Source organism: Phaethon aethereus, assembly GCF_964289735.1.
Source record: "Phaethon aethereus genome assembly, chromosome: 2".
In the NCBI taxonomy this organism is placed as follows: Eukaryota; Metazoa; Chordata; class Aves; order Phaethontiformes; family Phaethontidae; genus Phaethon; species Phaethon aethereus.
The window spans coordinates 118,057,920-118,069,343 of NC_138582.1; the positions used below are offsets into that span (position 1 = coordinate 118,057,920).

Below are 11,424 nucleotides of genomic sequence, written 5' to 3' on the forward strand. Positions count from 1 at the left end.
CTTGTGGCACCTTGACATGCAGGTAGCCTACAGTTATTTCAAGGGCAACTGAGGCACACTTATTTTTACAATTCGATATCCCTTGCTTTGGTATCACATCGGTATTTTCTGCTGACTCTGTGCCCGTGCTGCGTTGAGTCTGGAAGAACAAGAGCTCTTGTTGATGGACCCAAGCCTAACAGGTTGCCTGTAACAAGAGGGAGCTTCCAAGCACACATGGAGAAGCATATGAGCTTGCTAGCCAGCGCACGTGGCAGAGCGTATTGCCAAGTCACAGCAAAATGCAGGCAGAAGCACAACAAAAAGCTCACCTGCCTCCCTTATCTCCCTTGCTTTGATGCCCAGCTCCACCCCGAACTGGTCCCCAGCGGATGCTCTGCCTCTGATGGCGATAGAAGCACAATTTGAACGCTTGCGCTGACCTGGGCTCTACCTAATAAAAGGTAGAAGACCTGATTTGTGAAGTCACCTGCTCTTTCACACCAGAGCTTAAAATCCTACATGTTTAAGCTTCACGTGGTACGAAGGGCTGGGCAAGAGAGCTGCAAGGCTGGGGCCACGGCAGCCTTTCCCCGTTCACGTCTCTCTCCCGCAAGCTTAGCCCTGTGGCAGAGGCGAGCGATTCCCCCACGGCGGTTCCTTTACCCTTTCCCACCAGGAGGGCTACTCACGTGGCCGTGCTGGTCCAGCTCGTTGTTGGTGAGTTTGACTTTTTCGAAGGACACCATCTGCTTCAGCAGCTGCTCTCCTGTGAACGGGGAGTCAGGGTGCACATACAACCTAAAAAACACAGGGAAAAAGATCTGTTCATTAAAAAAAAAAGAATCTCGCCTCTTGGCTTGTGCATGGGCACCACCTCCATACAAATTTAAAAGCCCGTAATTCCTTGCTTTCGGGATAGGCAGTGGTTTCATGGAATTGGATTTCCTGAGAGCTTAGGGTAATACAGAGCTGCTGTTCAAACGAGACACACACAATCTCCCCCAAATTAATGAATGCCTGAAATGGGACCATTAATGAAAGACAGTAAAGCAAACAAGTTATTTAATTCACTGGAACGTAATGAAGAATCCCATGTCCAAGTGCTAGATTGCTCTCTAACCATGACTATTATTTTATCTAGTTATCTAAAATGGAGACATTAACTAACATTCACTGTTGTGTCTTTTCCCAAATGAAAAATTGATCATGTCTTTCCCCACAGCTGTACTAACAAGCACTTAAAATAACAATGACTACAGCTCTGAGAGAAAAAACATGGTGTCATTAGAGAGATAATGGGGGAATGTAGATAAAAATGCGTTTTTCTTTATATGTAACATTAAGCCGTGATAATGATTTTAACCTGCGCTTGATCACACGTTAGCTGTGGTGACGTCTGTTTATAAGAGGTTGAAGGCTGCAGTCCAGCACAGTGGTCTGACATGAAAAAATTAATTGCAGCTCTGTAATTAACAATCCACCACTCGGGAAATTAAGCAGAAGAAAAGGAAGCACAGAAGACATGTAGATACAGTGTTATATACATTATGACTAGACAAATTACAAGTGCCAGGCTATTTTAAAACAATGATTTTGTAGGAGTAATGTATTGCTGAAAATTTTTTAACTTGAACATTTTTTTGTGATGGTGGGTTAAGAGCTGAACTAGACCTTCTGCTAGCGCAAAGCAGACCTGTTCTGCTTCTGTCGGTGTTGGTTATCACTGGCTGAGGGCCTGACTTTCATTTTGGGTGATGCCTTGGGCCACACGGAGGGATTTCTTCCATTAGGCGGGTGGGGCAGCGCTGAGATGCCGGGTTAGAAAGATAAACAGTTTTTGTTTGTTGGTGAGCTACGATTTTGGTTAGGCAAGAGGAGAATGGAAAAACCACTAAACGATGGGGCGTAACTCTCTGACAGACTGCGCTGATCCCTAATCAAGGAACGCACGTACTAAAGACGCCGGGGAGCACGGCTCTGTTGCTCAAAGAGGAAGGAGAGTTGATCCCGTACTCTCCGTTTTTGCCAGCAGAATCCCCAAGACGCAGCGAACTGAAGTTTTACCAGCACAGCTCGCTTCAGGTATGCAGGATGTTTTCCTTACATTGATCCAAAGCACAGCTTGGCTGGTATAGCTATGCCCACGGGAGGGATGCTGAGCCAGGGTTCTTGTCACAATAAAATATTCCTAGCAGACACACACCCTCACTGCTATCGACTCCGCTGATTGCGCTGCAAGGCTCATGAAAAATGTTGATATCTCTGAAAACCCAAGACCTGGAACACTGTTATGTCAAAAGAATTTTACCTCTCATTAAAATTAACTTTTCCTTCCTGTAAAAAAATAAATTGTGAAAATTTTTCAATCTTTAGAGCCCTGAATTAGAGAAGGCAAAACAAGAAGAGTCCCAAACATGTCCTGCTACTTTTCAGTGAGTCTTTTTTTTTTTTTTTTTTTGAACCTGACTGCTAATTTTGCATGTCTGGATAGCTAATACTGTTTACTGTGATCACAGAGTGTCAGGCTCAGCAAGGTTTGGCTAACTGGGACCGAAAAGCCAAACTATTTCAAATATGTGCTGGGGAATGAGTACAGATCTTCACGTGTCTAAAAGCTGAGCACAACCGCTTTACACCGTAGGCAGTTAATGCTTGGCACTGCTTTCAAACTACCAAGTGCCCGGACGTTAGCAGAGCGCTAACGGGAAGTCACTGAAGGATGGGCACCTGAGTATCGGTCGCATAAATGTATTAATAGACCTTGCTTTTCTTTACTGATCTGCTGCACGCCGTCGATCCCACTGCAACACGTGGTTCCACCTGGTGAACTACACCTACCGACACCCTTCGACAGCCTGCGCTTGTACGCCCTGGAAAAGAGGGTTGAAAAGTAGACACATCACCCTCTGAAGTAGAAGAAATCGATGAGACCGCGAGCGTGCGCGGGCAAGCGGGTTTCAGAAATGAACGCACGCATTCCAGCGCGGCGCATGAGGTTCTCGCAGAAGTTCCCGCAGGCTCTGCTGCCTAAGGCCAGCCAGATGCGAGGGGCTGCTCGCTTCAATTCACAAAGGCTTTAAGAGCCATATTTGGATGTGAATTTGCTCCACAGTATATAATGTTTCATGATATATTCAAGATTTGAGTACTGCTTCCTTCTTGCATATTTTGGAATGCGACACTACTCTCCTTCTATTTAGTTTAACAGTTCGTCTGGTCCTACAAGCCCCGTGCATGCTGCTTTTAATTACCTTATCGTCTCAAATAATTTGCAAAATATAATACCTTTTAAAGGTTTCCTACCTGGAGTTCCCTGTAAGTGTGTAAACACTGTAACTTCATTAAACAAATGATTGTAGCCAAATACAGTAAAAAAAAAAATTAAAAAGTCCCAGACTTCTGAGTGAAAGAAAGGAGGTGAAAAATGAAGAAGAGCGAACAAAGGTACGTGCTGAAACTTATTAAACTGATGTTTTACAGTCTTAGCAATTTGGAAGAACAAACATAAGATATCACATAGGAATTCTATCCCCAGATAGCACTTCAGAAGATTTACAAAAGACTCACTGAAAAGTATCTTTATTTAAGTGTTCATTGCAACATAAACCTGTCTTAAACATTGACAGCAGGAAGACAGGGATAAAACTGTTTTTTGTAGAAAGTTCCCTGAAGGGCTAATCTTTCAAACAGAATCACAGAATACTTCCTTTTTTTTTTTTTTTTTTTAAAAAAAAAAGCTGTCTTAGCATTGAAACTTATTTTTATGACAGAAAGAGCAAAACACCCAACAGTTCTGATCCTGCAAAGTCATACACCCATGCATAACGCAACTGCCGAGTAATTCCCCTGACGCGGTTGCGCCTATGGGGATGCGGGCAGCGATGCGCGTGGGGAGTCAGCACCTGGGTTCTAGCGCCCAGGCGCGAAGCACGCCGACGCTCCTCAAGCAAGGAGAGCTAAAACCGTGTGTTTGGAGGACAAGAAGTCACGAGTGATAACATCATTAAGGGCTCCTGTTACTAGAGCAGGACTAAACCCATTTCGCAATGGGAGGAGTACTACTTTTAATCTGTTCGAGCAAGACGGAGGGAGGCTTGCCCCCTCAAAAGATGCATTAACACTCCAGTAAAAGCACTAGTAACGCAAACATCGGCACGCTGAACCTCTTGACATCTTTTTTTCTCACCAAACGGAAGCAAAAGAGGGAGAAAGCGCATAAATGTATATGCAAGTACTGTCCGTACAAAGAAGTAGTAATCTGTGCTATGATCAATGGGCTTTTGGCTGAGCATCCTGAAAACGAAACAGGAAAGGTACATGTTTGCATATGGGGGCAAACCACCCTGAAAACATCCTGTAAACGAAAGAGTACAAGTACACATTTGCACATAGAGGCACTGGCTCGACAAGGACCTTAAAGAGCTACAACAGTACAATGATAATTAATATTAAACGCCAGGAAGGTTTGACCCCAGCTCTAAAACAGTCAGTTGCTAATTATTCCAAGGATCAGTCTCTTGTCTTATACTCTCGTGTTTCCCCACGGACCTAGTCTAACGCCAGAGAGTGTGAATTAGCCGTCTATTTAAAGGTATCCCAAAGACATTTGAACAGAAAAATAAGAAGGGGAGAACCCTGCCTTAAAATTATTTCTGTCCTTCCCTTATTTCTTCTTTTGATGCTGACTCTTTTGGAGCAGGATCCGTGTTTTTTCTTTGGGTTTTGATCAGTGCCCATTACAATACGTCAAATGAAGCCCTCAGACGTTAACCACATTGCAAGAAGGAGTTTTTGGCCATGAAAACAAAGCCGACATAACTCCTGGGTTGCTGTCTTTAATCACAGCTTCTCTGCATGCGTTTTTTGTTTGTTTACTTCCCTGAGCCGCCTTCCAGAGATCAGCAGTCAGCAAGATTTCAGTCGAACTATTTATATGAGGAAAGCATGCAGGATTTGGTCCCTGTATTCACACACACACGCACGAAAAAAAGTGCTTCCATTTCTTGCGTTTCACTTCTAATTTCTCTCTCTGTAATAAGCAAGTTCTTAACCCCGGGCTAAGCCACCTGGAGCGGATCTGTGTGCCTGCGCAGAGCCCTCCACAAAAAGTTTCTTTGAAGCTAGAGAGGCATCCACGTTATTTCCATATCTCCGGCTCTGACTCAGCAAAGCCGTTCGACATGTGCTCCAGCCTTACCGGACCCAGGGACTTAAGTAGGCACTGAAGTGCTGGGCTGAACACGATGAAGTGTGGGTCTCAGCCGAAGTGCCCTCCTACCGTACAGCCTAGTGCTGCAGCCTCGGCTTCCCGATGCTGGAAGGAGTCAGTCATTAATTACGTTAACCAAACTATTTTAGAGATTCATTTCTAAATGAATTTCTAAACAGCATTTTGTTTCGGTATAGAAAAGGGGACAAATTTACTTGATTTTTTCCTAACGTCTCCAAAGGTATCATGACTTCTTAACAACAACAACAATCTGTGCTGTAGAACTGATCCATAATTTGCCTGCTGTCTAAAAGATGACTAAAAGCAAGCATAAAATTATCAGCTAGACAATGCTGGATATGTTACCAACAAATAATATCATTTCAAGCATGAACAGCACTGAACTGTAATGTAATATTTCTGCTTGGACTTGGCTGGGTGGTGCTTGGACTGCTTTAAATTACGAGGTCAAATACTGGGGCAGGGCAAACCCAAGAGACAAATTAATATCTTTTTTTTTTTTTAAGCTTTCTTATCTGAATTGAGGCAAACTTCACTTGAAAAAAAAAAATTTTTTATATATATATATAAAAGAACCTTTAGCCAAATCCTGCATGCCTTGGAATATACAATATAAATGAAGCCTCAAGCAGAGATTTGAGGCCCGATTCTGCACCACAGAAAACCAGAGTTTTACAATCAACTTTGAGCGAATGCTCAACAAAGTCTCACAGCACTGTTTGCAAACAGCGTGAAAAGATTAATAGCAGGTATTTCTTGAAGGAAAAGGAAATAAAAAGTAAAGAAAATCAAAGATAGACCAGCAGTAAAATCTACAAACCTTGCAGGGAGCGGAGGGTCAGCTTTTCCAGCCACTAACCAGGAAGACCTGTGGTAGGCATATCTGTATCTTTTATTGTCCACAGGAACTATATCCATTAACACAATGTACTTGGCTTCAGGATCCACTCCCGAGAAGGAAACCCTGATCGTAGGAAACATTCTCCTGAAATAAAGGCAAATCAGAAAATAAATACATGAATTGAGAACAGAAATACGAAAGCTTCTGAAAAGCTGCTAAAATTAAGTATTATATTTGAATCACCAGATGGTTCAATTTTTTTTTTTCAGTTGATTCTGCTGCAGCATGATAGAAGTTAAATGCTGTGTATCTCTGATATGCACAGAAAGTGCAACTTGAAGTCAGAGCGATTTTTTGGAAGCAAAGAAAAAAGACTAAAATGAAAAAGAAGTGTACTTTTGCCTGTTAGTTAAAAGTACACAACGATTTCACAAAGTAGTTGTACCTAAGGTACATAGGTCCTAAGGAAGATGGACTTATTTTTTTTTTTAATAGGATCATTCCTAGTGTTGGGGAAATATTGCAGAAATTATTTCCGTTAATATTCTCTCATATTTTAGATGCACGTTCTTTTAAACCTGCTCATGGTATTTCCGAGAGGAATTTTCAAAATTCAACTTTCCTTTCTTCACTTAAATTTTGACAAAACGCAACTTCAAAGTGCAAGGTTTTGCCGTAGACCAGAAATAAAGTTAAATAACTTGAAACCGTTTTTAAAAATTGAACTTCAAATTGCCGATTTTATACGTACTTTTTTTTAAACAAAAACCCACATGCTGGTAGAGCTCACTAGTTAGAAAAATAAATCATCAGGGACCTACCTACATTAATAACAAGTGATTCTGAGGATTACAAAACGCGACAAGCCATTTGGCTCCTGCGGACTGCGTTTGACTGGCCCAAACCCCAAACCCTTACTGAAGAAGCGGCGCGGTTTGAGGTGAGGAGGAAGCCTGGGATTCTTTTGCACATTATTTGCAACGAGAGGGAAAAAAACCCCAAAAACAAAAACACCCAAACCAAACCCAGCCCTGAGCGAGTTACTTCCCCACGACCTCGCGTTTCCCTGTGTCCGTACCCACCCTGCCCCGCAAATCACTGCGCTCCACGGAGCAGCAGTTACCCTCAGACCAAATTATTGGGGAAACAACATTTCTAATCCAGCCGCCGGGACCCCCCGGGTTTGGATTTCGGGCGCACCCCCCCCCCGCTGCCGCCTCTCCCCCTGCCCCCGCGTGGCTCCGCGCACCGCGGCTTCACCCGCCTCCTCCCCTTAGCCCACCCGTGCTGCTCTCCCCAAATAAAAGTTAAAGGGGGGTTGTTTTGCTCCCCTCCCCAAAGAAAAAACACTTTTAGAAAGCGGCAGCCCGGGGCTGCCCAGCCTTACCTCCCGGATTTGGTGATGATCATCTCGGTACCCAGTTCGTGAAACTTGTCCCACAGCTCTTTGGTCTCCAGGCTGCAGGAGATTTTGGCCATCTCCTCGCTGGGAATGATGGGGGTGGTGGGGATGAGGGGTTCGGTGCACAGGGATGAAGGGCTGGTGCTAAAATCCCCGTGAGGGTCCAGGCTGGACAAGTCACTCAAAGGCTGGGCACACGAGGATTTCTCAACGAATTGTTCTGCAGGATTGGGGGGGGGGGGGGGGGGGGAGGGGAGGGGGAGAAGGGGAATTAAAAAAAAGAAAAAAAAAAAAGAGAGAAGGGGGTTTGAGCCAGGATGAGGCGACCGCCGAGAAAAACGGTTTAAAAAAAATAAAATTAAAAAAGGCATTTATCGTTCAGCTGCCCCCGCTCTAGTCCAGCGCACCCCCACATCCGCGCTGTTTCTTAGGCATCCCCTCCTCGCTTGAGGGCAGGGGTGCTGATTTTCGGAGATGAGCTGCGGGAAGAGCCCGGAGCCGAAGGCGCAGGGGGTGGGGGGAGATGCCCGGGAGTCCGCATCGCCTCCCGGCCGCAATTACCCGCTCCGCGGGGCGCGGAGGGGCAGGGGCAGCCCCTGCTAACCCTGGGTTCCCGTGGAAAGGTCACTAATTCTCATTAAAACGGGAGCGCCGGGCGCCGGGCTCCGGGGCGGGGGGGGTGGGGGAGCTGCTGAGAGCCGGAGAGGTGGGGGTGTCTTCTCCTAAATCGCGCCGCTGGTAGAGCGCGTAAAGCAGAAGAGACCCGAGCGCGGCCGCGCAGGCTCCGCGCTTCTTCCGCGGGGAAGCGAGCTCCTGAGGCTAACGCCGGGTCTGCCCGGGCTCCTGGCCGGTTTGCCGAGGTTGAACACGCTCCCTTGGAGAAAAAGGCTGCGGAGGAGCCGCGGCGCAGCCGCGCAACCTGCGCGGGTGCGGTAGCCGCCGCATTCCCTCCACACACACGTGCGCGCGCGCCGGGAGGTTTTGAGGGCTTCAGCAGCTCCTCTGGGGGTTTCAGCCGAAGGAGAGGAGAAGGGGGGAGCGGGGCTGCGGGGCCTCTGCCCCTACACCCCACACCTCCGGTTAGTAAAGGCCGAGGTACAGGTAGTCATTTTCCCTCCGATTTCTAATTGAATGGCATGGGGGCAAGGGGGGAGGGTAGTGAAATTAATTGAACGAGCGTTTTCACGAAAAAAAAAAAAAGAAGAAGAAAAATACCTACGTTTAACACGAGAACGTGTAAACATGTCAAACGAGAATACTACGAACATTCCCGGCCTACGTTATCGCCTAGACTAAAAAATAAAGTTTACAATGAATCCCTGGACTATGTGAAATTTTTTAAGTCCGTTGGTTAGATGGAGCAGACGCCGACAGCTCTACCTTTTCTAAATTCTTACAAGTTTGCATGTAATCTTGTTCACTGGCGCCCTGAAACGTTAATACTTTTTTTTTTTTTAAGTTTTTTTTGCGTACTTTTCGGTACATGCAAGAACCACAAGCCGCAAAAGTTGGGAGGCGGGGGAGAGGAGAGGAGAAGATGCTAATGCTTTTTAAAAGCCTTCGGGACTCTGAATCGAGGCGACCGAATAGAAGCGAAATCGCTTACCCGAAAATCGCGAGAAATTACTGTAAAAAAATCCTCCCGGTCCATGTGGAGTAAAACAAGTCTGTGCGAGCCTACACCGAGTAGCTGTGGAGCGAAGGGGTTTTCAGGTCTACGTACAAATTTTTCTACCCCTTGTAAGCCCAGGCACGATAGCAGAGATTCTTTTATTGGACTTCAAAGCCATAGATGATTTGCAATAAATATGTAGGAAGCGAAGAGAAACGTTAACTACCTTAGGGGGTGAGGCTATTCTACGAACGGCGAGGCTGGACAAACGGACGGCGTGATTTAAGCTGGAGGAAGAAATCTCAGCAAACGGTTTGTGCTACCAGCAGCCCCGCCTGAAAGCGACGGTGGGTAACAAGGAGACCTCACTGGCTTTGGCGGTGAAAACCCGTGGGCAGGGAGAAACACGCCGCTGCCGCAGCTTTGTGGAGGGTGAGCCGGAGCGGAAAGTCGGCTCCGCCGGGGACGGACAGACAGACGGGAGCTCCGCGCCCCACGGACACCGGCGGCCACCCGCCTCCCCACTCACCCAGCGGCTTGATGGTACTCTCGGGGGATTCCTTCTCCTTGGAGCTGCCGCTCGACATGAGGGCGGCGATGGAGAAGGCGTTGGCCCGGGAGGAGAGCTGAGGCTTGGGGGGCGGCGTGTACTCCATGGCCACCCGGCAGAGAGGCGGCGCGGCGCGGCCCGGACGGGAGCACCGGGGAGCGGCGGTGGCAGAGCAGGGGGTTACCGGGCGGGAGAACGGCGCTCTGCGCCCGGCGCTCCGCGCTCCCCCGCCTTAACGCGGGGCCGCGGAGATCCTATCGGCCGGCGGCCAATCGGCGGCGGGACACGTCAAGGGCCCCGGCCCGGCCGCGGAGGCGGGGAGGAGGAGGAGGAAGAAGAAGAAGAAGAAGAAGAAGAAGAAGAGGAGGAGGAGGAGGAGGAGGAGGAGGAGGAGGAGGAGGAGGAGGGAGAGGGAGGGGAGAGGAGAGGAGAGGAGAGGAGCGCAGGGGAGGGGAAGGGAGGGCAAAGGAGGGCTGGGCTCTGCCCGCCTGCGGGGTGGGCAGGGGGCGGCCGGCCGGCCCTCGGGCGGGCTCCCCGCTGCCGCCGCTCCCGCTTCGGGCAACCCAGCCCCGCTCCCCGCCGAGGCCCAGGTTCGGGGTGCGCCCCTCACCCCTCTGAGTCCCGGGCGGGGGGGGGAGGGGCAAGCCACACTGCCGGGGGTGCTCCCGAGGTCTCTAGGCTGTTCGCTTTGTGGAGGGAAGAATCAGTGGAGAGATGGTTGAAAGGAGGAAAAGAAATTGTTGTGCGGTTTTTTTTCTTTTTTTTTTTTCCCTCATGCGTGTGTCAATTTTCTATTTTAAATTCAAGTTTTAAAAACCCACAACTTTTAAAGCAGCCGTTTTCGTCGTTGTGTGCCTTCTGCTGGTACAGAAGGTTCCTTAAGGCTGATCTTGCACTTGGTTTTCCTTGCACCGGATCCCAAATATTGTCATCCCAATCATATGTACTCGCCCCGACCGACTCCAGGTGAGCCCCTTGCTGGGTTTCCGTCCCAGCCAAGCCCGTGTCTGAGCCACTGGTCGCACAGTTTTTCTTCAACTCCGTCTCATCGTCTCCACCAAGCTAGATGGTATTGATCAAGCACGTAAAACAGAGAAAAAAACAGGACGGGCTGATGGTGCCAGCGAGCAGATTATCCCAAGACAGTGATTTAAGTTGCTCACCAGTGCTCTTTTAAACACATCATGTGAGCATCCTCCCGTAAATAAAAAAGCGGGGCATTTAACCGAAGTCCTTTAAATAAAAAGAGGAGTGAAAATATTTCCTCGCTAAAACGACTCAAGAGGACGCGCAAATTTGTCACTAAAGTGCCAACTTCTAAAGCTAGAACAGACGCCGAGAAGCTTTTAATAGGCTTGCGCCAAGAGACGTGCTGCTGGAAGGAATACCCCGGCCAGGTACAGATCTGTGCTGCTCCTGTTCCCGCTAAACTTAATTAATTAATTCGGAGAAACAATTATTCGGGTCAGCCTTCACAGCCAGTGAAGCAGGCGACACAAAATAGTGCCTTATCGCTTGGAAATGAGCGGGAACCAACGGCGCTTTGCCCTTTTGTTACCTGAATTTGCGAGTAGATAGAAGACACAGATAGAATGGAATATATATATATATTCTACCGGAAACAGGACGCGGATTTAGAAGCGCCTGAAGCGTTTGGCAGAGGGCTGAGAATTTCAGTGTGACCCACGGTGGGCTGGGGGCCCGGTCCTGCCTGAGGCATAAGCTGGGGGAGAGGGACGCAGGGGAAGACCCCGGCCACCCCCGCAAGCCGCAAGGTCAAGCTCACCAAGCATCGCCTCTTGCCACA

At 48.0% G+C, this 11,424-nt stretch overlaps 1 protein-coding gene across 1 annotated transcript in view; it reads right to left on the bottom strand.

The window, feature by feature from the left end:
* TBX20 (T-box transcription factor 20) overlaps positions 1 to 10,803 on the bottom strand; it is a gene marked incomplete at its 3' end in the record, with an annotated part of 35,668 nt that extends 24,865 nt beyond the window's left edge. The window contains exons 1-4 of the mRNA XM_082014775.1: positions 9,597 to 10,803; positions 7,441 to 7,675; positions 6,033 to 6,197; positions 672 to 780 (exon numbers count right to left, since the gene is read on the bottom strand). Of these exons, the coding sequence (XP_081870901.1) occupies positions 672 to 780; positions 6,033 to 6,197; positions 7,441 to 7,675; positions 9,597 to 9,723 (636 nt within the window). The 5' untranslated portion in view covers positions 9,724 to 10,803. The remainder of the gene's footprint in view (positions 1 to 671; positions 781 to 6,032; positions 6,198 to 7,440; positions 7,676 to 9,596) is intronic.
* Between the last annotated feature and the right edge of the window lie 621 nt (positions 10,804 to 11,424).